This window comes from Dromiciops gliroides, chromosome X, assembly GCF_019393635.1.
Source record: "Dromiciops gliroides isolate mDroGli1 chromosome X, mDroGli1.pri, whole genome shotgun sequence".
NCBI classification, from domain to species: Eukaryota; Metazoa; Chordata; class Mammalia; order Microbiotheria; family Microbiotheriidae; genus Dromiciops; species Dromiciops gliroides.
Window position 1 is genome coordinate 28,236,044 of NC_057867.1, and position 24,511 is coordinate 28,260,554.

At 47.5% G+C, this 24,511-nt stretch overlaps 1 protein-coding gene across 2 annotated transcripts; it reads right to left on the minus strand.

Moving 5' to 3' along the window:
- Positions 1–2,953: 2,953 nt before the first annotated feature.
- Positions 2,954–14,180, minus strand: LOC122733657 (potassium voltage-gated channel subfamily C member 1-like). Of its 2 annotated transcripts, none has more exons than XM_043974234.1 (4): positions 13,918–14,180; positions 10,010–10,098; positions 7,365–7,877; positions 2,954–6,323 (listed from the first exon to the last, which is right to left on the minus strand). In XM_043974234.1, exons 3-4 carry the CDS (start codon positions 7,842–7,844, stop codon positions 5,493–5,495), a joined length of 1,311 nt encoding a protein of 436 aa, XP_043830169.1. In that variant the 5' UTR covers positions 7,845–7,877; positions 10,010–10,098; positions 13,918–14,180; the 3' UTR covers positions 2,954–5,492. The 2 variants fall into 2 exon arrangements, with proteins under 2 accessions (XP_043830169.1, XP_043830170.1); XM_043974235.1 differs by having other exon boundaries at positions 7,365–7,880.
- Positions 14,181–24,511: the final 10,331 nt, after the last annotated feature.

Sequence of the window (24,511 nt, forward strand, 5' to 3'; positions counted from 1 at the left end):
ATTATTTGTTTTCACTTCTTCATTTCCAAACATACCCCTCCCCACTCTCCTCCAAAGAAAGACAACTCTTGTAACAAAGAAAAAAGAAAGAGAAAAAGAATAGTTCACCAAAACTTGCCAACAAATCAACTATGTCTGACAGCGGATGCACCATTCTTTACCCATAGTCTCCCACCTCTGCAAAGGGAAAGAAGTGTATTTTCTTAATTCACCCCTAGGGCCAACTGAGTCCATGTTAATTTTCTTATTCTTTCTGTCTGCCTTACTGGTTCTGTTTCCTTCACTCTCACTCTCCATCAGTTCTTAGCATTCTCTTACCTTCCTTGGCTTCTCTGAATCCTCTGCATTCAGCATTCCTTACAGCATAGTAATATTCCTTTACATTCATGGGCCACAATTTATTTTGCCACTTCGGTAAAACAGTAGAGAAAGTTTCTCTTGTGAATCTTGAGGAAGAGAGAAAAGAGATGTAGGCTTGAGAAGAGTACAGTTTGATTGGTTCAGAACTAGACAAATGGTCAGATCCAAAGTGTAGTCATTAGTGATCTGGCAGAAGAAGATCAAGGGGGTGCTAGGTGGTAAAGTGAATAGACCACTGGTCCTGAAGTTGGGAGGACCTGAGTTCAAATCTCACCTCAGACACTTACTAGCTGTGTGACCCTGGGCAAGTCACTCAACCCTCATTGCCCTGCCCTCCCCCCAAAAGTTACTAAATCCTGTTTTAAGTTTGTTTTTGTCAAATGCACACTTGTGAGTGTCCTATAGTTAACATTTCTTTTGTGTATAGGAAGAATTTATCTCTCATGCTTAATTCATATTGTATATTGAGCACTTTTTTTTACTGCCCTCCTTTTTGTGAAGAAACCCTATATATGAGCCATGACCTAAGCAATAAGTCTATCATCCATGGAGCATCAAGGTGGGGATTTAATGAACTAAAGAGTATATGATTAGGGAGCCTGGCCTTCTCTCATTGGAGGCCAGACTTTCTCCATTCTGAACTTTGTTCATGCCACATATCTGCATATAGGACATAAAATAGGTAAAGTACCCTCACCCCTTGCAGGCCCAGAAGTAGTTCCTCAAGAACATCTTGGTTCAAAAGAGCTACCTAGGAACAAGATGGAAAAGGCAAGACTATAGTGCCTCATCTGGAAAATATATGGGGTTTTTATGAACTGCAAACTCAACGTGTAATTTGTCAGTCAAGCCAACCTAATAGGAAGCTGGGCATGGTATCCAGTACTAGGGAGGTGATATTCCTATCATTCTGACTTGATCAGACCACATCTTGAGTACTGTGTTCAGTTCTGGTAACCACAGTTCAGGAAAGAAGGATATTGATAAACTAGAGATTATCCAGAGGAAGATCATATGAGGATCAATTGAAGATAGTGGGAATGAAGGGGCAGCTAGGTGGCACAGTGGATAGAGCACAAGCCCTGGATTCAGGAGGACCTGAGTTCAAATTCTGCCTCAGACACTTTATACTTACTAGCTGTGTGACCCTAGGCAAGTCACTTAACCCCAATTGCCTCGCCAGAAAAAAAAAGGATAGTGGAAATGTTTGGAGAAAACGAAAGACTCAGGGGGTAGGTACATGATAGCTATCTTCAAGTACCTGAAGGGTTGTCAGATGGAAAAAGATTACATTTGTTCTGTTTGGGCCCAGAGAACAAAACCAGGAATAGTGGAGAGAAGTTAGAAAAAGACAATTTTAGACTTTGATTTCAGGGAAAATTTCCCAAAAAAAAGCTTTCCAAAAGTATAATGAGGTACCTCAAGAGATAGTTAGCTCCCCTTCATTGGAGGACTTTGAACAAAAGCTGCTTGATCATTTGGATGTGTCACAGAGCAGGAGCTCTTAATCTGGGATCCACGGACCCTCAGGGAGTCTATAGAGAGATTTAGTGTGGGGTCTTTTAATGTTGTGATAACTTCATTTTTAGTTAATTAATTTCCTTTGTAATCTTATTTATTTTATTTCTGCATTTAAAGACATTCCTTTGAGAACTCTACAGCTTAACTAGACTGCTAAGGGGGTCTGTGACCCCCAAAATTAAGAAGCCATGATGCAGAGGATATGAATTGGACTAAATAACTTTTGAAGTTCCTGACAACTAGGAAATCTGGTGATTTTCTGAATCAGTGTTACAGATAATCCATGTTGAAAATAGCCTAATGTCAGATAATAGAGCCTTAGGCTAGAAATTCAGTTGATGGGTGGTGTGGTGAGTCAAATCCCAACTCTGCTACCAACTTGCTGTGTGACCCTCAGCAATTACTTCTCTTCCCTGGGCCTCAGTCTTTCCATCTGTGATACTTCCTCCTGTTCTTCAGTGCCTTTCCCCACCCCACCCAGGAAAGGATGGATAAAAATATACTAGGTGAGGTGCTTATCACAGAAAGCTAGACCTCCTTGGGGTAGACACTTGGGAGGAATTTTCCATTGGCTGATATTGTGGGCAGCAGAATGCCAAGAAGAGACAGAAGCAGAACTTCATTTCATGACTTCAGGCACGCAGATCTGAGGTTTCCTAGGGCTGCTGCCTTCTGCTGAAGAAGACTATGACCCTTTCTCAACCTCGATCCCATCTCATCCCATCCCATCCCATCCCATTCAATCCAATCCCATCCATCCCATCTCATCCCATCTCATCCCATCCATCCCATCCATCCCATCCATCCCATCCATCCCATCCCATCCCATCCCATCCCATTCAATCCAATCCCACCCATCCCATCCCGTTCCAGTCAATCCAATCCCATCCATCCCATCTCATCCCATCCATCCCATCCCATCCCATTCAATCCAATCCCATCCATCCCATCTCATCCCATCTCATCCCATCCATCCCATCTCATCCCATCTCATCCCATCCATCCCATCCCATCCCATTCAATCCAATCCAATCCCATTCAATCCAATTCAATAAGCATTTATTTAAGGCACTGTCCTAGATGCTGAGTATACAAAGACAGAAAGAAAATAGTTAGTGCCCTCAGGGAGTTTATATTCCATTCTCCTTGGGGGAGGTGGGGTACAACATGCAAAGAGATAAGCATATATATAATAATTTGAAAAGGTAGAAGGGAACACTGATAACTATGGGGAATAGGAAGGGCTTCCCACAAGAGGGGGCGGAGGTGAACTGGGAGTGGACTCCAGCCTCTGCAAAAGCCAGAGAGGGAACGCTGAGTTTGGAGAACGAACGGAATGGCAAGTGGGGTGGTTTGATTGGCGCATAGAGTGTGTGAAGGACAGTAATGTGCAATTCGGCTAGAAAGGTAGGCTCGAGCCAGACCGTAAGAGGTTCTGAATACCAAGTTGAGAAGTTGGTGGTTTGAGTCAGAGTTACAGAATATCTTGAGTAATTGAGTGATGTAGTAAGATTGTGTCCCAGTCAATGTCAGAAGAATGAGAATTTAGTGACCAGGAAAGTTGACCCCAGCAGGCCAGGCTTAAGAGTTGGCTTGGGCAATGGAGTCTCGGGAGTGGAGGAGAATCTCCCTACAACAAAGTTGAGACTGTGAAAAGGGCATGAAGGGGGCTGGGTATAGTGGGAAGAGCACTGCATTTAGAGTCAGCTGATCTGGATTTGAGTTGCAACTCCGTTATTGTCACATATGATATTAGCCAAATGAGGGTAATTCCTGGTTCTGTAGAATGAAAGTTGGACTCCTTCTGAGGTCCCTTTCAGCTCTAGATCACACTGTTGTACATATATACCCTTGGTTGAATTGTTTCCCTCTCTGGACTTGGGTTTTCCCATCTATAAAATGGGAGAATTAGAGTTATTGATTTCAAAGCTTTGACAGCTTGTGTTCTTTCTTGGCCTGTGTAGACTGCTCTTGATTCTGTCTAGTTAAAGATCTACCCAGCCTGTGGCCTCTAATCATACAGGCCCTTGCGAACAGACCTTCATTTATTTATTTATTTATTGGTGGGGCAATGAGGGTTAAGTGACTTGCCCAGGGTCACACAGCTAGTAAGTGTTAAGGCCAGATTTGAACTCAGGTCCTCCTGAATCCAGGGCCAGTGCTTTATCCACTGGGCCACCCAGCTGCCCCACTGATATACCTTTAGACCATAGAGGGTCAGTGTTGTTGTTGACCCAACAAGTTGACTTCAGTCTAATAGGGGAAGGAGCCCAGGGCTTGTGGGGCAGGAGACCTGAGTCCTCATCCTGGCTCTCACACTGTCATGTGACTTTGAGTGAATTGCTCCCTCTCTCTAGGTGTCAATTTCATCATCTCTTCACAGTGATGAGCACATGAGAGAATGGATGGGAAGTGAGACCTCTCTGAGCCTCAGTTTCCTTATCTGTCAAATGGGGATCCCAATAGTAATAGGGACCCTGGAAGGGGAACCAAATAATACTGACAGTGCTAAGGGTAGAATTTAGTCTGCTTTATAACAGCTCATTCCCCTTCCTGGGAAGCACAAGGTAGCTACATAAGCAATAATACATGGAGACTTTTGGTCCCCTGGGAGGGTTCTGGGAAGGGGACTGGGTGCAGGAGAAATTGCTGGGAGTCTGCCAAAATGTCCAGCGGAGAGCTGGAGTTGGGTGTGGGTGTGGGTGTGGGGTCCAATGGTAAGAACATTGGGTTTGGAACAGAAGGACCTGGGTTCAAATTCCCGCTTATTTCTCTGACCTTGGGCAATAGGCCTATTTCTTCCTCTTTAGAACGAAGGGGTCAGACTAGATCATTTCTCAGGGTCCCTCTAGCTCTAACTCCTATGCTCTTACAATATGCATATGCCTCCAGTCCCAACCCCCACCACCATAGAGCGCTGCCACTGACATCTAGTGTCTGTGCCTGGGAACTGTACCTTCTCCAATCCCGCCTTCTTCCACCAGCTGTCCATGTGGCTGACAAGTTCTAGATTAGAACCTGGATGGTGGGATGGGAATTGGGGGCTAGGGGGCAGAGAGCCATGGAGGCCCATCCATTCCTACCCTTTTAGGAGATGAAGGCAGCTTAAGGTATTGGATAGAGTACTGCACTTGGAATCAGGAAGGCCTGGGTTCAAATTCCACTTTTGGCACATAGGGGCTGTGTGACCCTGGGTGAGTCATTTTACCTAGGGCTGCCTTAGTTTTCTTATCTCCAGAATGAGGGGGATGGACCCGATGACCTCCAAGATCTCTTCTTGCTCTCGATCTGTGACTATGAGGACGGGTGGGGACGGAGGGTGAATGACTCCAAGCTATGGACACCTGTCCACCCCCCCAAAAGGCCCCAGCAACGCTACTGTGGGCCTGAACCTGACCCCGATCATCTTGGGCCAGAACGTAGCTATAAGATTGTTTGATGAAGCAGGAGAAGGGTAAGGAATCACCTGGTGAGGTTGGGCATGGAGTTGTGTGGGCAAGGACAGGAGGACAGGTGGGCTTCCTGTTACGCTTTCCCTGGGGTACTGAAAGAGTCAGGGCAGGCACCTGGGGTCCCATGCCTTCTCCCCGAGGGGCCTGGGGCCTGTCCCATCACAGAGTCCCGCTGGGCCTCAGCTTCTGACGCGCCAGAGCCACGGCGTAGCATCTCTGAAAGCGGACCAGGAGGATGGGCACCAGGAGGACACTGGTCAGCATGCCCGCCATGGCGGTGATGGCAGCTGTCACCTGACCCAAGGCAGACATGGGGTAGATGTCCCCGTAGCCCACGGTGGTAAGGGTGATCACTGTCCACCAGAAACAGGTGAGGATGTCGGCAAAATGTACCTCGCTTTGGCCCTGGCCATGGCCGGTGCCCAGCAGCTCCCCGTACAGGAAGAGGGAGCCGAACAGCAAGATCTCCCCGGCCCAGAGCAGGAGCAGAAGGCCAGCCTCACGCCAGGACGAGCGCAGCGTGTGAGCCAGCACCCGGAGTGCCAGGGGCTTCTCCACCAGCCCCAAGAGGCGGCCCAGCTTAAGCACGTAGAGCACCCGCAGGGCGCCCAGCACCAAGCAGAGGCGGGGGTGGCGCTCAGCCCGGCGGCCCACCGCCAGCTCCACCAGCACAGGGAAGAGGGATGCCAGGTCAACCAGGGTCATGGGGCTGCGGAGGAACTGGACCTTGTTGGGACAGGAGATGCTACGAGCCAGCAGCTCGGCCCCGAACCACAGCACACAGAGCAGTTCCAAGTAGAGAAGGTGAGGAGCTCGCTGGTACACCAGGCCTGGGCTCGGGGCCTGAGGTGGGGGCAGGCCCTCCTTCTCACCATCCCAGGGCTCCAGAGGCCGGAAGTTGGACGTAAAGTAGTCCAGCTGCACCGAGGTTTCTTGGAAGAAGATGACCAAGGCACCCAGGAGGAATAGCATGGAGAGGAGGGCAGCACACTGTGGGAGGGGAAGAAACCTGTTAGGGGCCTCCCAGCCAGCACCGCCCCACCCTCCAAGGGTCCCCAAGCCCATGCTGGGAAAGCTCCAGTCTCCGGGAAGCCTTCCCAGGCACATTCTACCTGGCTCGCTTGGCTTCTTAAGGGCTGCTTCGGCACCTAGGGCCGGAGTGCAGTTTGCACTAGAAAGTATTGGAAGGAATGCAGCAGAGAATCATAGCTCATCAGAGCATTAGGAGAGTGACACACAGAGAGAGACAGAGACAGAGAGAGACAGAGACAGAGACACAGAGAGAGGCAGAGACAGAGACAGAGACACAGAGAGACAGAGACAGAGACACAGAGAGAGACAGAGAGAGACAGAGACAGAGATACAGAGAGACAGAGACACAGAGAGACAGAGACAGAGACACAGAGACAGAGAGATAGACAGACAGAGACAGACAGACAGAGACAAAAACAGAAACAGAAAGTATAAAGACAGAGACAGAGAGAGACAGACAGAAACAGAGAGGAAGTATAGAGAGACAGAGACAGAAACAGAAAGTATAGAGAGATAGAGACAGAGAGAGAGAGGAGGGAGATGGGGAAGAGAGAGGAGGAGGAGAGGGAAAGAGGGAGATAGAGACAGAGACAAAGAAAGTAGAGAGAGACAGAGACAGAAACAGAGAGAAAGTATAGAGAGAGACAGAGAGAGAGAAGAGAAGAGAAGAGAAGAGAAGAGAAGAGAAGAGAAGAGAAGAGAAGAGAAGAGAAGAGAAGAGAAGAGAAGAGAAGAGAAGAGAAGAGAAGAGAAGAGAAGAGAACATTCAAGCTGGGAGGCCCTTAGAGCAAAGGATGACAGAATTGGGAGGCTGCCGGAGCTGGGAACAACATGTCAGAGCAGGAAGGGGCCTTGGGGCATATGACACCATATGTATCCCCGAAAGAGATTATGTTTGCTGAATGAGGGCTGACCCCAAAGTCCCAGGGAAGGCCCTTGGAGCAGGGGACAGGAGGGGAGGGGAGGTATAGAGCGTGTCTGGGGGCCCAAGAACATTACCTTGCCCGCTAGGGAGGAGCAGGGCTGGTTAAGTAGAGTCCACAGCCACGGCTTCCAGGTCCCCTGGGCCCTGGTGGAGCTGGGGCTCTCGATGGGTCCCAGGAGGCCTTGCTCTTCACCCAGCTCGCTCTCCTCCCAGGCGTGGAAGTCTTCCGCCCGTCCATCACCACCGCTGAGCTTCAGCCAGCAGCAGGGGGCCAAAGGGGCATCGGCCAGCCCCCAGAAGGCCAGCTCTTCCTCCAGCACTGCCCGGCATATGTCTGGGGGGCAGTGAAGCTGGCGTGTTCGGTAGTAGCCCAGTACGTAGCCAAAGAGGTGGGGGCTACGGTCAAAGAAGACCTCCCGGGCCAGGGTACCACCCATGGGGGGCTCCGTCAGCTGGTAGAGTCGTGTGCCAGGGAAGGCGCGCAGAGTGCTGTGGTACGTCTCATAGCGCACCCCCCCCACATTGAGGACCAGCCTCTCGCCTGAGCCCTCCATGACCTGCCCGCCTGACTCTGGGTCCACTGGGCTCTGCTGGTAAGAAGAAGAGGTGGCACATTAGGATTGGATCCACTGGAGATTCAGATTGGCTCCCTGTCCCTGCCCTCCCTGTCTTGTTACCCCAGTAGCTCTAGGCTCAGACTGAGAAACAGAGTTCCTGAAAAGGGAGTGAAAACAGTGAAGAGAATTGGGATTCAGAAGGCCTGCTCTACACTGGGTTCCAATCCCAGCTTTGCCACTGTGCTATCTGTAGGACCTTGGATGAGTCACTTTCCTCTAGGCCTCAAGGTCAATTTTGTAGCTAGAAAACGATAGGATTGAACTCAATGCCCTTTTCAGCTTTGTATTCTGTATTCAAAGGGTTTTTCTAGTTATACTTTTGTTCTCATTTTACCTTTTAGACCCCTTTCTCCCTATCAACAGTTGGAAGAGACCTCAGTGGCCACACAGTCCCACCAAGGAAAGAATCATCTCTATAAAATACCTCACAAATGGTCAGCTACCTTTGCTTGAAGGTTCCCAATGAGGGGGGATTCACTATCTCTTCAGGCATCTCATTCCCCTTTTGGACAGCTCTAATAATTAGAGTTTTACAGGACATAAATTTGCCTCTTTGTAACTTCCACCCATGGCTTGTAGGTCTGCCCTCTGGGACCAAAAACATTTGCTTCCCCAAATAAAATAGCTCTCACACCCCCAGGCAAAATATCAACAATTCCTTTGATTTATTCCCATGTGACATAGACTTAAGGCCTTTCACCATTTTGGTTGCCCTTTGCTGAATGATTTAGGCCTCACCAATATCCTTTTTAAAATGTGATTTCCAGAACTGAATGCAATAATCCAGATATTTTCTTTTTTTTTTTCCTTTTTGTGGGGCAACGAGGGTTAAGTGACTTGCCCAGGGTCACACAGCTAGTAAGTGTCAAGTGTCTGAGGCCGGCTTTGAACTCGGGTCCTCCTGAATCAAGGGCGGGTGCTTTATCCACTGCGCCACCTGGCTGCCCCCCAATCCAGATATTTTCTGACCAAGGCACAATCCTTGTTCCTGATCCCTCTTAATGTAGCCCAAGTTCACATTAGCTTTTGGGGCAGTTCTATCTAGACAGTGCAGGCAAATTGGGAATATTCAGAAGTCTTCCTGAGGGCATCCAATGGACTATTTGAGAGTTTTATGCTACTAGAATTGATCATGAGCTCTGGTAAGATTTTTGGATCTTATGCATTTTCCGTGGTGGGTGAACAAAAGGTTGCCTTATATCTAGTACTTATACGTAGAGTACTCTGCAGGATTTGGGAACCCTCTTATCCACATTTGGGAAATCCTACACAAGAGCCATATTGGGCTTCATTCAGATTTTCTTGGAATTTAGTGTTGTCTGATTCATCAATTTGTGAATTATTTTTTGAACCCAGTGTAAGCCTTTTACATTTATCCATATGCATTTTTTTTTGCAGGGCAATGGGGGTTAAGTGACTTGCCCAGGGTCACACAGCTAGTAAGTGTCAAGTTTCTGAGGCTGGATTTGAACTCAGGTCCTCCTGAATCCAGGGCCGGTGCTTTATCCACTGCACCACCTAGCTGCCCCTCTATCCATATGCATTTTATATTATTGGCTCCTAGGTGGTATGGTGAATAGAGTACTGAGGTTAGAATCAGGAAGACACCTTTGAGTTCAAATCCAGACTCAGACACTAACTGGCTGGGTGACCCTGGGCAAGTCACTTAACCCCGTTTGCCTCAGTTCTTCATGTATAAAATGAGCTAGAGAAGGCAATGGCAAACTACTCCAGTATCTTTTCCAAGAAAACCCTCAAAATGGGGTCATGAAGAGTCATGACAACAATAGCAACAACATTCTATGTTGTTAGAGTCAGCCCTTCTTTGCTTAATTTATCTCCCTTGGACCTCGAAGCCAGCATACAGTGGAGTGAGGGAGGAGGGGATTTCTCCTTCCTCTGCCCAGGAACAGAAAATGATAACTTCTAGAAGCACATGGCAAGTGACAAGTGATCTGTACTTGACCAAGTGGGTCTGAGAGGTGAGCCCTTGGAGGGACCTCAAGTCTCTAGCTACCTTCTGCCTTTCTCTTTCCCTTTTTGAGCATGTGTCAGAGACCAGCAATCCTGAGGGTGGATATTCCCAACCTTGGGGTTTTTACCTTGTGAGTGATCCTGGGTTCAAGAGTTCCCAAACTGCAGAGTTTCCAAGTGATTGTGCTCTTAAGTCTGAGAAACAGGGACCAGCCTCCTAGAAGGAGAAAAGGTATTCAACAGAGTACTCAAAGAAGGAAGATCACCCCAGCCATATTACCAAGTCCTCAAAGCCTGGACCTGCTAAGTCCTTTGCACCTCATGTGTTTTCTGGGAAATAAAGGCAGCCTCATACCCAATACCCAGATCATGGATTCAGTGCATACAGGAGCTACGGACACTACTTGAATCCTAGGCAAGAGCTATCTCCAATTTTCTTCAGCTTTCCCCTGAATTTAATGTTTGATTGCAAGCATATGCAAAAGAGAAAACCTGACCCTTCTGGGATCAGCCCTGAGCATCAGAAATGAGGTCAGTCTGGAAGGGCCAGGAGTCAATGGCAGGTTGAGTGATGGACCTAAGGTCAGGAAACCTGATTTCAAATCCAACCTTGGGCATTTATTACCAGTATTTTCTTGGGCAAGTCCCTTTCATCATCTGTAAAATGGCTATTTTCTCCAAGGTTTTTGTGAAGAAAGCAAATCATTTCCTTCTCCAGCTCATTTTATAGATGAAGAAACTGAGGCAAACAGGGTTGAGTGACTTGCCCAAGGTCACACAGCTCGTAAGTGTCTGAGGTCAGATTTGAACTCAGGTCTTCCAGACTCCAGGGCCAGGGCTCTATCCATTGTAGCACCACTTGGCTGCCCCACAACCTCCCCGCTCACCTTCCCTTCCCACCCCCTCCCCTCCAATTCTGTAACCAAGAAACAAACTCTGAACCATAAACCAACTCTTCTACTGTTCCTGGATGGGATGTGTCAATCTACCTTACTCACCTGTGGACTTCCTTACCACTGCTGTAACTTTCCTAACCAAAGTGGCCCTCCATGGTCATCTCCATGGTTACCCTGTGTGTGTTGCCTCCCTGTTGGAATGTAAGCTTTTTGTGGGTAAGGACTGTCCTTGCTTTTGTATTTGTATCCCCGGTGCCTGTTTTCAAATTCATTTATTCACGTTGTAAGCATCCTTCATGTTTTTAGGTTCTGTGTTCTAAGTTATCTTCTAACATTCTGTTTTCAGCTCCCTCCCAGTTCTTTCTTTATTCTCAATTTCCTTCCAGATCCTACAGTCTATGAAATCCCCTGGGGGTCAGATCTGGGATAAAAGCCAAAGGGGGCTTCCCAAGACAGCATAGCCCCAACCTTGGACGTGAGAGTTTCTTAGATGGAATGAACCAGCCATGACCTGGACTCCTGGAAAACAGGAGTAAGAGAGAAGATGGCAGCCTAGTGGGGAGGTCCTCAAATGCCTGGGCTAGGGGGTTACAACTTGTGGGAGGGGGTGGAAAGGGTGGGGCAGGGGCACCAGGCATCTCTGAGGAGTGTGTCTGAACCTCCAAAGGGGGGGGGTGAACAAAGATTGTCTTCACGATCCTGCTTTTGTCCAGAGCTTTTTTAAGCTTCAAAAAGAGCTCCCCTCACCACGATCCCTTGAGGTCAGTAGCATGTAGGTATTATGGTCCCCATTATGGAAAGGAGGGAAGTCAGCCCTAGAGTGTCACTGAATGGTAGCACAGTCTCTTAGCTAGTAAACTGCAGAGGAGAAACTAGCCAGATGCCACAGTGGTCAGGATCGGGAGCCGGGAAAGCGGGGAAGTTTGCTAATCCTCAATGACTTTTCCAAATGAAGAGATAGGATCTCGGGCTCACTACCGTTCTTTCCCCCACCCCCACCCCTCTCTACTTCTCCCCCCTCTTCCTCCCCCCCCCGTCTCTCCCTCCTCTCTGTCTCTCCCTTATCTGTCTCTCCTTTCTCCCTCTTCTCTCTCTCTCTCTCTCTCTCTCTCTCTCTCTCTCTCTCTCTCTCTCTCTCTCTCTCCCTCCTCTCTCTCTCTCCTTCCTCTCTCTCCCTCCCCCCTCTCTCTGTCTCTCTTTGTCTCTGCCTCTATCTCTCCCTCTCTCTTCTCTGTCTCTCTACCTCCCTCTTCTCTCTTTTCTCTCTTCTCTCCCTCTCTTCCTCCTCTCTTTCTCCTCCTCTGTCTCTCCCTCCCCCTCTCTGTCTCTGTCTCTCCCTCCCTCCTCTCTGTCTCTCCACCTCCTCCTTCTCTTTTCTCTCTTCTCTCCCTCCCTTCCTCCTCTCTCTCTGTTTCTCCCCCTCCTCTCTCTCTATTTCTCTCCCTCCCCCCCTCTCTCCCCCTCCCCCTCCCTCCCAGGTTGCTGAGGAAGGAGGATATAGAGCCTGTCAGAGCTGGAAAGGGTTTTAGAACATCAAGTATCAGATCTGGAAAGGATCTTAGAACCAAGAATAACAGAGCTACGGGAGACTTCAGAATGTAGAACATCGGAGGTGGGAGGGATCTCAGAATACAAAATACTAGAGCTGGTAGGCACCTTAGAACCGAAATGTCAGAACTAGGAGGGCCCTTAGAACATAGAATGGTAGAGCTAGGAGGGACCTCGGAATGTGAAAAGTCTGAGTTGGTAGAGACCTTAAGGCACAAAGGGACCTCCGAACAAAGAATGCCAACACTGGAAGCCACCTTAGAACTTAGAACGCTAGAATTTGAAGGCGAAATGTCAGAGCTGGAATTTTAGTGCTAGCAGGGACTTTGGAGTCAAGAACTGCTGAGATTTTAGGACAAAGAAGGTCAGAGAAGGAAGATCCCCTAGAACAGGGAACTTAGAGCTGGAGGACACGTTAGGTAGCACCTCGCCCACCTCCCTCATTGTACACATGAGAAATCTGAGATCTGCTCACATACCTAGTTGGCGGCTGAGCCAGTTGTGGGCACCCAACACTTACAGAAGGTTGTCTGCTGGCAAGTCGCCCCTAGCATCCCCGGGAGCCTGGAATCTGGGGAAGCTTCGAGGAGACTCCTGTTGAGTCTGCAAGAGCTGCTGATCCTTTGGAAATGGCCGTACCAAGGGTGCGGTCAGTGTGACTAGGGCTATATGTTAAGTGCAGCATCAGGGACTTGTGAAGCGTGTGCAAAGATGCCCTCCCTCCTGTTCGATTGATCCCTCCCCCTCCTCTCCTCCCCCCCCCATTCCTCCCCCATTGCTTAATTGGAAGCAAGTCAAAATGCCCCTGCCCCAGAACTGGGTTGGGGGTGGGGTGGGGGCTGAGCACTGGTGACCAGGGTTATAAGTGTTTGGGTGGGTGTGGGGAGTGTCTGAGGAACCTTGAGGAGGAGGCTGAGCTAAGATGGGGGGGGGTGTCACCCTGCTGGAGAACACAAAGTTACCTCTACCCATCTTCCACGGGGACCTGCATGGGTGCCACTAGCCCCTGACCAGGCAGCTTAAGCAAGCCTCATGGTTTTAGCCAAAGAGGGGATCCAAGGCAGAGCAGACTGGGGATGAGGCAGAGGGCTCATAGAAGTTTTGTGCAGCGATCATTTCACTCAACCCTTTGCTTGACAGAAGAGAAAACTGAGGCCCAGAGAGGGGAGAAAACTTGTTGAGCGCCACATGGCTGGCAGAGTTAGGGCTGAAACCCAGATCAAGAGACCGAGAGTCTGAGAGACCTTAGACTCGAACCCCTGCAATGAACGAAGGCTGAGAGAGAGGTTTAATCGGCTCGCCCAAGGTCATCCAACTGAGCCCCTTGACCCCCCATCCACTGTGCTCACTCTTGCCACCAAAGAACGGTGCTGTTCAGGAGAGCAGGGAATGAGCGCAGGAGGCAAATCGGACAACAAAGGAGGGGTTAATGTGGTCTTGCAGATAAGCCCTCCACTTACTAGCCCAAAAGTCCAGCAGCCTGTGCTGGCTCTAGCCATGCTCAGCCTGTTCCTGCTGGAGAACCCTGTTTCCAAGGGTAACTGGACTCTGGCTCCCTCCCCCAGTGTCCCTGAGTTCCCGCGCCTCCCTACCGTGTGCCTAGGCTGGGACTCTTCAGTCGATCAGGTCCGCTGGCTGTGGCCAGAGGCTGGGGGTGCCGGTGGGGGGAGGGGGCCAGCGGAGGTCCTCTGGAGCTGCCCTCTCTTGGTGTGTCCAGGCAGGAATGAGCCCGGGGCCTCTGGTGGCTGCAGATGCAGGGGCTACATGGGCTCTCCCCCTCATTAGGTTTGCAGACTTCACCCCCGCCCCTGGTGGGGAAGTGGAGGATGGCTAGCCCGGGGCCAATTTCTCTGCTCCTCCTTCCTTCTCAGGCTCGGCTCCAGGCCTGAGCACAGGGAGGGGGAGAGGCGGCTGGGGGGAAAACAGGAAGTTAGGTGGTCAGGCTCCGGGCCAATTCACAAGACTGGAAATTTGGAACAACAGAGCCCCCATTTCTGCTCCTTCCCCCCCCCCAGCCCCAGGACAATGCTCTTAGCAGCCGCCTGGAATCATACAAGCCCTAGGGAGGGGGAGAGGGGAGGTAAGGACCAGAAGACAACACATGTTCCAGGCCAGATGTGCTGCTGGCCACAGCCAGCTGTTGCTGCCCACTCATCTTTCTTGCTGTTTCCTCGGGGATTAGCCATGCTCAGAGAATAGGCTGTTTGACTCGGGCCTGTGCTGACGTTGGCTGAGGCCCCAGTCTCCTCGACACAAACCATGCTCCCCCTCCCTCCCCCTCTTCTGTGCTTTGGGGCTGCCTCAAGCCAGTTCTCTTGCTCCGACTTAGGGGGTGGGGGGGATTGGCCAGGCATTCGAAGAGTTCAGTATCAGCCGGTCCCCCACCCCCCACCCCAACCATGGAAGGTTTGAGGGGAGGGGGAAATTGGCCTGGAGCTCCCTCCAGGGTTAATCCACTGTCCAGACATTCCACCTCACACCCCCACCCCTCTCCTAGCACCAGACTGGAAATTTACAGAAGCCCCAAATCACAGAGCTGAGAGGCACCTCCAAATTCCAACCTGAGCAGGGATCTTCTCTCCCATCATCCCAATGGATGGTCATCAAGCCTCCATGTGATCTCTAAGGATGGAGAGCTCACTCCTTCCCCCAGAATTTGTTTGCAAAAATATCTTCTCTTTATAGATCATAGTCATTTCCATCCAATCAACCAACCATTCAATAAGCACTAAGTGCCTACTATGTGTTGGGTAGTATGGTGGATGCCTGGCATACAAAGACAAATGATTAAGTAGCTCAAATTCTAACCAAGAAGACATGTGTGTGTGAATATAATTAGATACTGAACAGATACAAACTAAACAGAAGGAAATGGTGGGGGGAGGCACTAGAAGCTGATCTAAATCTATCATCCTACATGAAGAAGAATAATATAATCAGGCTGGAAAGCTAGGTTGAGAAGGAGCTTCTGTGTCAAACAGAGGCATTTGTATTTTATTCTGGAGGTAATAGGGAGCCAACAGGGCTTTTTGAGCAGAAGAGAGACATGGTCGGACCTCTGCCATAGGAATATCATTTTGGAAGCTGGGTGGAGAATAGGATTAGGAACTGTACCTGGGTGACTTTGGGCCAGTTGCTATACCTCTATGGGGCTGTTTTCTCATCTGTAAAATTCTTTTTAAAATTTTTTTTAATAAAAGTATTTTATGGGGGCGGCTAGGTGGCGCAGTGGATAAAGCACCAGCCCTGGATTCAGGAGTACCCGAGTTCAAATCCGGCCCCAGACACTTGACACTTACTAGCTGTGTGACCCTGGGCAAGTCACTTAACCCCCATTGCCCCGCAAAAAAAAAAAGTATTTTATTATTTTCCAGTTACATGTAAGGATAGTTTTCTACATTTATTTTCATAGGATTTTTAGTTCTAAATTTTTCTCCCGCCCACCCTTCCCTCTCTCCTCCCCAAGACAGAAAGCAATCTGAAATAGGTTCTATATGTACAGTCACATCAAACATATTTCTGCATTAGTCATATTGTGAAAGAAGAATCAGTGCATAAGAGAAAAACCTCAAAAAAGAAGGGGAAAAAACAGCCCCCAAAGTAGGAACTGTATGGTTCAATCTGCATTCAGAATCCACAGTTCTTTTTTCTGGATGTGGAGAACATTTTCTATCATGAGTTCTTTGAAATTGTTTTGGATCATTGCACTGCTGAGAAGAGCCAAATCTATCCCCATTGTTCATCACACAATGTGGCTGTTACTGTGTACAATGTTCTCCTAGCTCTGCTCACTTCACTCAGCATCAGTTCATACAAGTCCTTCCAGGTTTCTCTGAACTCCTCTTGCTCATCGTTTCTTACAGCACAATAGTATTCCATTACATTCATATACCACAACTTGTTCAGCCATTCCCCAGTTGATGGGCAACCCCTCAATTTCTAATTCCTTGCCACCACAAAAAGAGCAGCTATAAATATTTTTGTATGTGTGGGTCCTTTTCCCTTTTTTATGATCTCTTTGGGGGAAAGACCTAATAGTGGTATTGCATACCAAAGGGTATGCACAGCTTTATAGCCCTTTGGGCCTAATTCCAAATTGCTCTCCAGAATGGTTGGATCAGCTCACAGCTCCACCAACAATACATTAGTGTTCCAATTTTTCCACAGCTTCTCCAACATTTATTATTTTCCTTTTTTGTCATATTAGCCAATCTGATTAATTTGCATTTCTCTAATCAATAGTGATTTAGAGCATTTTTTTGCATCTCATCTGTAAAATTAATTCAAGGTTGGACGAGATGGTTTCTGAGGTCTCTGCCAGCTCTAGATAGTTGATGATGGTGGTGATGATGATGATGATTCTAAGAGGGTCCAAGGGTGAAGTCTTGGGTAGCACCACTGAGAGGGTGGGATATGGATGAAGACCCAGCAAAGGAGACAGAGAAGAAGCAGTCAGAGAGGTAGGAGGAGAACCAAGAGAGGAGATAGTATTGAGGAGGAAAGAGTGATCAACAGTGCCAAAGACTGAAGAGGGGCCAAGGAGAATGAGGACTGAAAAAAGGTCACTGGATTTGGCAATTAAAAGATCACTGGGAAATTTGGATAAAGAAATCTCAGTTGAGTGATCAGGTTGGAAACCAGATTCCAAGGCAATAAGAAGTCAGTCAGAGGAAAGAAAGTGGAGGCAAGGCCAGCTTTCCCCTCAGAATTTTATTGTGAAAGTAAGGAGAGGGGGCAGCTAGGTGGCGCTGCAGTGGATAGAGCACCGGCCCTGGATTCAGGAGGACCTGAGTTCAAATCTGGCCTCAGACACTTGACACTTACTAGCTGTGTGACCCTGGGCAAGTCACAACCTCTGTTTGTCTCAATCCACTGGAGAAGTGAGAGTCCAGTTCATATCAGAAAACAAATTTTCTTGAGAACTGTTTAGCAGCAGACAAGGTGGAATGGATGGTGATAGTAATTCCAAGTTGGGGTTTGGCAAGGCAAGGCAGTGATAAGACAAAGAGGCAAGAGATTTGGGGATAGAGGATGGTATTATTTTGAACTGGTTGATTGGGTCAACACTGGGAAGGGAGGAGAGTGAAGAAAAACCAGGGATAATGGCCTTCAGAGTACTGGGACATGGTGGGATCTTCCCTTGGAACAAAGAAAAACAATTAAGCAAAAATATCCAATACAGAAATGGTAATCATCAAAGTATATAATATTCTTCTCCTTCTCCCACCACTTCTATGCTATGAGGGAGGGGGTTTATTTCATTATTTTGTTGTTGGTTTTTTTTGCGGGGCAATGGGGGTTACCCAGCTAGTAAGTGTCAAATGTCTGAGGCCAGATTTGAACTCAGGTCCTCCTGAATCCAGGGCCAGTGCTTTATCCACTGCAGCGCCACCTAGCTGCCCCCTATTTCATTATTTCTTGATCAGGACCTTATTTCCTCCCTTGCCATTACTCAGAATTTAACTGTGCTTTTAGTGATCTTTAATTTACATTGCAATCTTTATATATATTTTTCTCTCAGTTCTGTTTATTTCACTTTGCATCAGTTCATGTAAATCTTGCCATGTTTCTCTGAATTATCCATATTAATGATTTTTATTGCACAATAATCTTGCATTGAATTCATATGCTATAGTTGGTGGAGGTTATTTTTTGTTGTTGTTGTGTTTTTTTTTTTACCATTCCCCAATTGATTCTAATTCTTTGTTTCTAATTCCTTGCTACCACAGAGTGTTGATATGAATATTTTGGGATTCATTGGACCTTTGTTTCTGTCTTCGAGTTCCTTGGAGTTTATTTGCAGCAGTGGAATGGTTGAGTCAAAAGGCATGGACAGTTTTGTTATTCTTTTTACATAGTCCTAAATGGAAGTCCAGAACTATCAGACCTCTTTACAGGTCCACCAAAAGTACATAAGTGTCTTCCCACAGCCCCTCCAACAATGACCGGTCTTATCTTCCATCACCTTTGTCAATTGGCATGGAGTGAGGGAAAACCCAGAGTTGCTTGAATTTACATTTCCCTTATTATTAGTGATCTGGAGAAGATTATCATGTGCTCATTTGTAGTTTGAAAATCTTCTTTTGAAAACAGTTCAGTCTATCTTTGACCACTTCTCTATTGGGGAATGCCATTACAATTTCTTGGAGAAGAAATGATTCCCACCCTGATTGGTCCACACCATTTGGAATTTTGGGGGTCGGAATTCCTAGGTTTTCATTCTGAATCATTGGCTCACTATAGAATTAGGGGCTCTCCTCACTAGACTTTATCATTAAAAAATGGAAAGGGGTCATAGGAACATATCCCATTACCTCTTTTTTTTTGTGGGGCAATGAGGGTTAAGTGACTTGCCCAGGGTCACACAGCTAGTCCTCCTGAATCCACTGCGCCACCTAGCTGCCCCCACATTACCTCTTTCCAAGTGAGATGCTTCCTTTGTTGTCATTCTATCATTCAGTCATGTCCAACTCTTCTTGACCCTGTGAACCACAGCACACCAGTATTGTCCATGGGGTTTTCTTGCCAAAGAGTAGTTTTCCATTTTCTTCTCCAGATCATCTTACAGATGAGGAAATTGAGGTAAACAGAGTTAAATGACTTGCCCAAGGTCACACAGCTAGTAAATGTCTGAAGCTGGATTTGAACTCAGGTCTTCCTGACTCCAGGTCAAGGGTTCTGTGCACTGTGGTGCCCCCTAGCTACCTCTACCCAAACATAATACAAGGTAATAATAATACCCTGTGATACCAATATTAGGCCTACACTCCAAAGAGATTAAAGAAAGAGGAAAAGGACCCATATAGACAAAAACATTTCAAAGCAGTTCTTTTTTCTGACCGGGCAATGAGGGTTAAGTGACTCACCCAGGGTCACACAGCTAATAAGTGTCAAGTGTCTGAGGCTGGATTTGAACTCAGGCCCTCCTGAATCCAGGGCCATTGCTTTATCCACTGTGCCACCTAGCTGCCCCCCAAAGCAGCTCTTTTTGTGGTGGCAAAGAACTTAAGACTAAGGGGTCATTTATCAATTGGGGAATGGCTGAACAAGTTATGGTATATGAATGGAATACTATTGTGCTGTAATGAATGATGAAGGGCATGGTTTCAGAGAAACCTGGGAAGAGTTGGATGAACTGATGTAAAGTGAAGTGAGCAGAACCAGGAGAATAATTTATGCAATAACAACAATTTTGAGAGACTCAGGAACCTATCAATGCAATTACCAACCACAACTGCAGTGGATAAATGGACAGCAGACAGTACATGCTAGCCTCCTCCCTAAAGAGATGATGGACTCAGGGTGCAGATTGAGATACACATTTCTGGACATGGCCGATGCAGGATTTTGTACAGCTATGTATATTTGTCTCAAGGGATTTGCTTTCTTTTTTCATTTCCAATGAAGGGTAAAGTGGGGTGGAGGTATAATAGGTTTCTGTTTATTGAAAAACACAAAAGTTAATCTTAAAAGATAATAGCTAACATTTACAAAGTATTATAAGGTTTGCAAATGCTTTAAATATGCTATGGTCTATCTCATCTGATACTTAAAGTGCTGTGAAATACTATTATTATCACCATTTTAAAGATGAAGAAACTGAGGCACAGAGAAATTAATTGGCTTGACCCGGGTCACTTGATTGAATTGAAACTCAACAGGATTGAAACTCAGGTCTTCCTGATTCCAAGTCCACTGGGCCACCTAGCTGGATGAAGGAGACAGAGGGAGCTAGGCAAAGTGGGAGGACAGTAGGAATTGCTTCCTTCTGGCAAAGACCTTCTTGGTCTCAGCACAGGGCCCAGAACATAGTAGGTGGTTAATGAATGCTTGTTGATATTTTTGGAGGCAGATATCACTTTTAGCTTGAAGTAGGGCAAAAGGTAGGGAGGGGAGAAGGGAAGTATTGCTGCAACAAAGGCAGGATGAGGGTGGGTAGAGTGAGAATAGCCCTTGAGTGCCAGACTAAAGGGCCCACCATTAATGAATAGCCCCTCAACTGGTATTTCTACAGTCCTTTGGGACAGCCAAATGTTACCTCCTCCCCCATCCCCTTCCTCACATGAAAATGACCGCTTTCTCCATTATTTCTCCCTAAAATCTTCTCTCCTGTGCAACTGAGTTCTGCCCTTCCTCAATTGTAAATCCCAACAAATTCAATTCAATTCGCCACAAATTTATTTTAAAAGGCCCCTGTGCTGGGCACTGTGCTGTCTGGTATTGGTATTCACACTGGGGATACAAAGAGACAGTCCCTAACTTGAAGGTCCTTCCATTCCACTGTCCTCATCCCTGGTGGATCCTTACTCTATTGTTAAGAAACTCCACCTTAGGGGCAGCTAGGTGGTGCAGTGGATAAAGCACTGGCCCTGGAGTCAGGAGGACCTGAGTTCAAATCCGGCCTCAGACACTTGACAACTTACTAGCTGGGTGACCCTGGGCAAGTCACTTAACCCCAATTGCCTCACAAAAAAAAAGACCAAGAAACTCCACCTTGATCTGAAGCCTTTTCCTCTCAGCTTTCTGTTGTCTTATTGAAAAAAACAAGTTTCAAGGATTCTCCCTTTTTTTACCCCACTATCACTTCTCCAGGACTCTGCTACCATTGCCCTCAAAAATTCCTCCCTTGTAACAAAGCACAGGCAAGCCAAACCAGTGGCTGGTTGACCTGGCATACCTGCCGCATTCTGCACCTCCAGGCCATGATCTCTCTGCTTGCCGATAGGCCGTCAGCATAAATGCCCCATTGGTCTTCTGACATTTGGTCATTCAGTGCACTGATCAGGGTTCCAAAGCATTTCGATGTGGTTTTCCTCTTCTCACACTCACGGAAACCTGGCTGGCTCCAGGTGATGCTGTAGAAACATAGCAGGCATCTCCATTAGTGGTCTCTCTTTTTTTCTCTCAATTGGTCAGTTCCTTTCCATCTAAGGTTTCCTTCAGGCCTTCCCTCTGTTGCTGTTGTTTGCTTGAGTGGATATTTGTCCCATGATCCTTGTTGCTACTGGCTTCCGAGTCCTTTTCCCCACATTACCACCCCCTTTCTCAAGGAGTTCAGTACATGGCTTGAAGTGTCTCCAAAGTAACCCCTGCCCTCTCATATTGAGGGACTTTGGCTCACAAGTCAATCTGTCTTTGATCATCCTAGCCTCCTACTTCATCAACCATCTCAACTCCCACACCACATTTCTTCACTTCACCTCAGCTGCCCACAGAAGTAGTCATATCTGTGCTCCCTGAACACGGCTCGGTAGGGGTGCTTTCCCCTCAGCACTTCCTCTCAGCGGTGCTGAAACATCTGTCCTTAAAGGAAGGGCTGATGTTAATGTACCCCCCACAGGGGTGGGGTGGAGCTGGCAGACACAGACCTCTATGCTTCTGACCTCCAAATTGTCCCCCTCCAAGGTGTTAATCCAATGTAGGCTTTGCTCAGACCCCACTCTTCCTGACCTCTCTGGAGTGTTTGATGTTGCTGACTGCTGTTCAATCATTTCAATTGTATCTGACTCTCCGTGACCCCATTTGGGGTTTTCTTGGCAGAGGCACTGGAGTGATTTGCCATTTCCTTCTCCAGCTCATTTGACAGATGAGGAGACTGAGGCAAAAAGGGTGAAGTGACTTGCCCAGGGTCACACAGCTAGTGTCTCGGGCTAGATCTGAACTAAAGAAGATGAGCCTCGGGGCAGCTAGGTGGCACAGTGGATAGAGTACCTGCCCTGGATTCAGGAGGACCTGAGTTCAAATCCGTCCTTAGACCCTTGACACTTACTAGCTGTGTGACCCTGGGCAAGTCACTTAACCCCAATTGTTTCACACACACAAAAAAAGATGAGCCTCCCTGACTCCAGGCCTGGCGCTCTGTCTACTACGGTGTCATCTTGCCACCCTTGTTGCTGAGTACAGTTATCCCTTCCACATGGTGACTTGCCCCATTTCCGTTTAGATACAGTGTGGGTCAGCAGAAGAAATTAAATGGGAATTTTGGGGGAGTTTTGGGGAAGCTGCAGATGACACGTGAAGGCCAGCAGATGATACAGAAAAAGTTTAGAAACTCAGAAATGCATAAAATATATGTAGAGTATTAAATAATATCAGCATATTTTCTCTTTTAATACCACAATCATTCAGACTTCTTCTCTGGTGTGAAGGGACAGCCAAAACATTTTATGTGGATTTTTCAGATTGTAGAGGTGCCCTGCTCCAAACCCCTTCTCTGTGGAACTATACTAATTTATTGGTGTCTATGAAACAGACCTTTTGCTGATACTATATGGGCCCATAACAGAAACGACCCACTGCATGGAGCTCCCACAGTCCTTAGCTCTGTACCTCTGCTGTGCACATGGAGACTCCCAGGTTTTCTCCGGACACAAGGCTTTTTTTTAAAAAAAAACATCAATCTTCCCAACGACTCAGCTTTTTTCATGAGGTGGGGGTGGGGTGGAGGGGAGTGTCTCAACTGCTTTTCCAGAAATGCGTTTTAGGCTTCTCAGCATGCCTACCTCACCCAGACAGACTTTTGTTTGGGAGCTATATTTTTAGTGCAAACTCATGTGGGTGGATGGAGGAGAAGGACAAATGTTGAAGGAGAGAGGAAGAGGAGGAAGATGGGATAAGGGGGAAGAAAATGGCTGTGGAGGCAAGAAGGCCCCATGTGGAATATCCTCCCACTAAGATCTGGAGATATGAGAGAAATGATTCTTAATCACCCATGATTTGGGGACATCCAGAGTTCCCCCCTTTTTCTAAGATTCTGATTTCAAAAGGTCAGTCTCTCAAAGGATATGACTGTTAACAAGATTGCACCTTAGTGCAACCTCTGGAGAGCAGTAACTGCAGAGGCCTGGAGGCTCCCTGGCCCACTAGATGGTGGGGACCCTGACATTAAGATAGGGAGACTTTTGTGGCTCTCCCCTGGACATGTTTCTAAGGCATGGTGCCTTCTACCCAAGATTGGGTGCTGGGCTGATAGTCTCGGTATGGTGCCAGAATTCAGTGGGCCTCCTGGCCTTCCACCCACCCCCAAGGTTTGGTTTACTTTGGGCCACAGAGATAAAGAGTGTTTGCTGCTTAATGTACTTTACTGATGTTTACCCTGAATTGCTAAATTGTCCTTTTTCCCACTGTGATGTCATCTGATTCATAAATATTATTAGTTAAATATAAAATATTATAATTAAAGTAATTATATTAACATAATATAATTAAAGTCTGGGGGTATGTCACGTAATGACTAGTTGTTAATTCAGAGAACAACAGGGACTCACAGCAAGAATTTTTGTTTTTTGGTGGGGCAATGAAGGTTAAGTGACTTGCTCAGGGTCACACAGCTGGTAAGTGTCAAGTGTGAGAATCTAAGTAGATCTGAACCCAAACGGGGTACAAACAACTGGAGGTCACATAAAGGGGTCATTAGACACATACCACCTCTTCACTTCGCTACTCTCTACATTTCATCAGTAAAATGAAGTCTCTGAGGTCTTTGCCAGCTCTACATCTAGGATCTGTGACCTTGGGCAAGTCACTTCTCCCTAGGCCTCAGTTTCCCCCTTTGTGAAATGAGGAGCTTGGACTGCACCGCTTCAGAGGTCCCTTCAGGCTCTAGACCTGGGGCCTCACGTAAGAGTGTGGTTTATAGTGGTATCTTGGCATCTTGGGCCCCTTTAGACTGTAAATGCCATAATTGCCGACACCAGGCCTCAGACAGTGCATCTCCTGGTGCTCAGCATGGGACTATATACACATTTTCTGTATTGACTGTGTATGGCTTAGGACAAATCTTGGCCCACGCGTGTCAAAAAACCTTCAGCTCCCAGGCTCCCCCATGTCCCGCCCTTGGCACTTAGCCTATGGACCCATGTTGGCCACACTTTTGGCATGGCCCAGATACCCCGATTCCTCGAGTGCAGCCAGGCAAGAAGAAGAGCAAATGAAGTGCCTTCTTCATGAATGTGAGTCCCAGATGTGCTCACAATTCCTGGAATGTCCAGCCCCCAGGGCCCCCTTTCCAAGAATAATACAGGGCTGATGACCATTCGACCCTGACCTAGACAGAGAGGAACTGGGACCCAGGCTGATCTGGGAAGTCCACATCAGTACTGGGAAGGGGGAGGCCACGGACAGGTCATAGCTCAGGAAGGGAACAGTTGGATCCTGGAGATAGGTAGGGGACTGACCTTAGAAGCC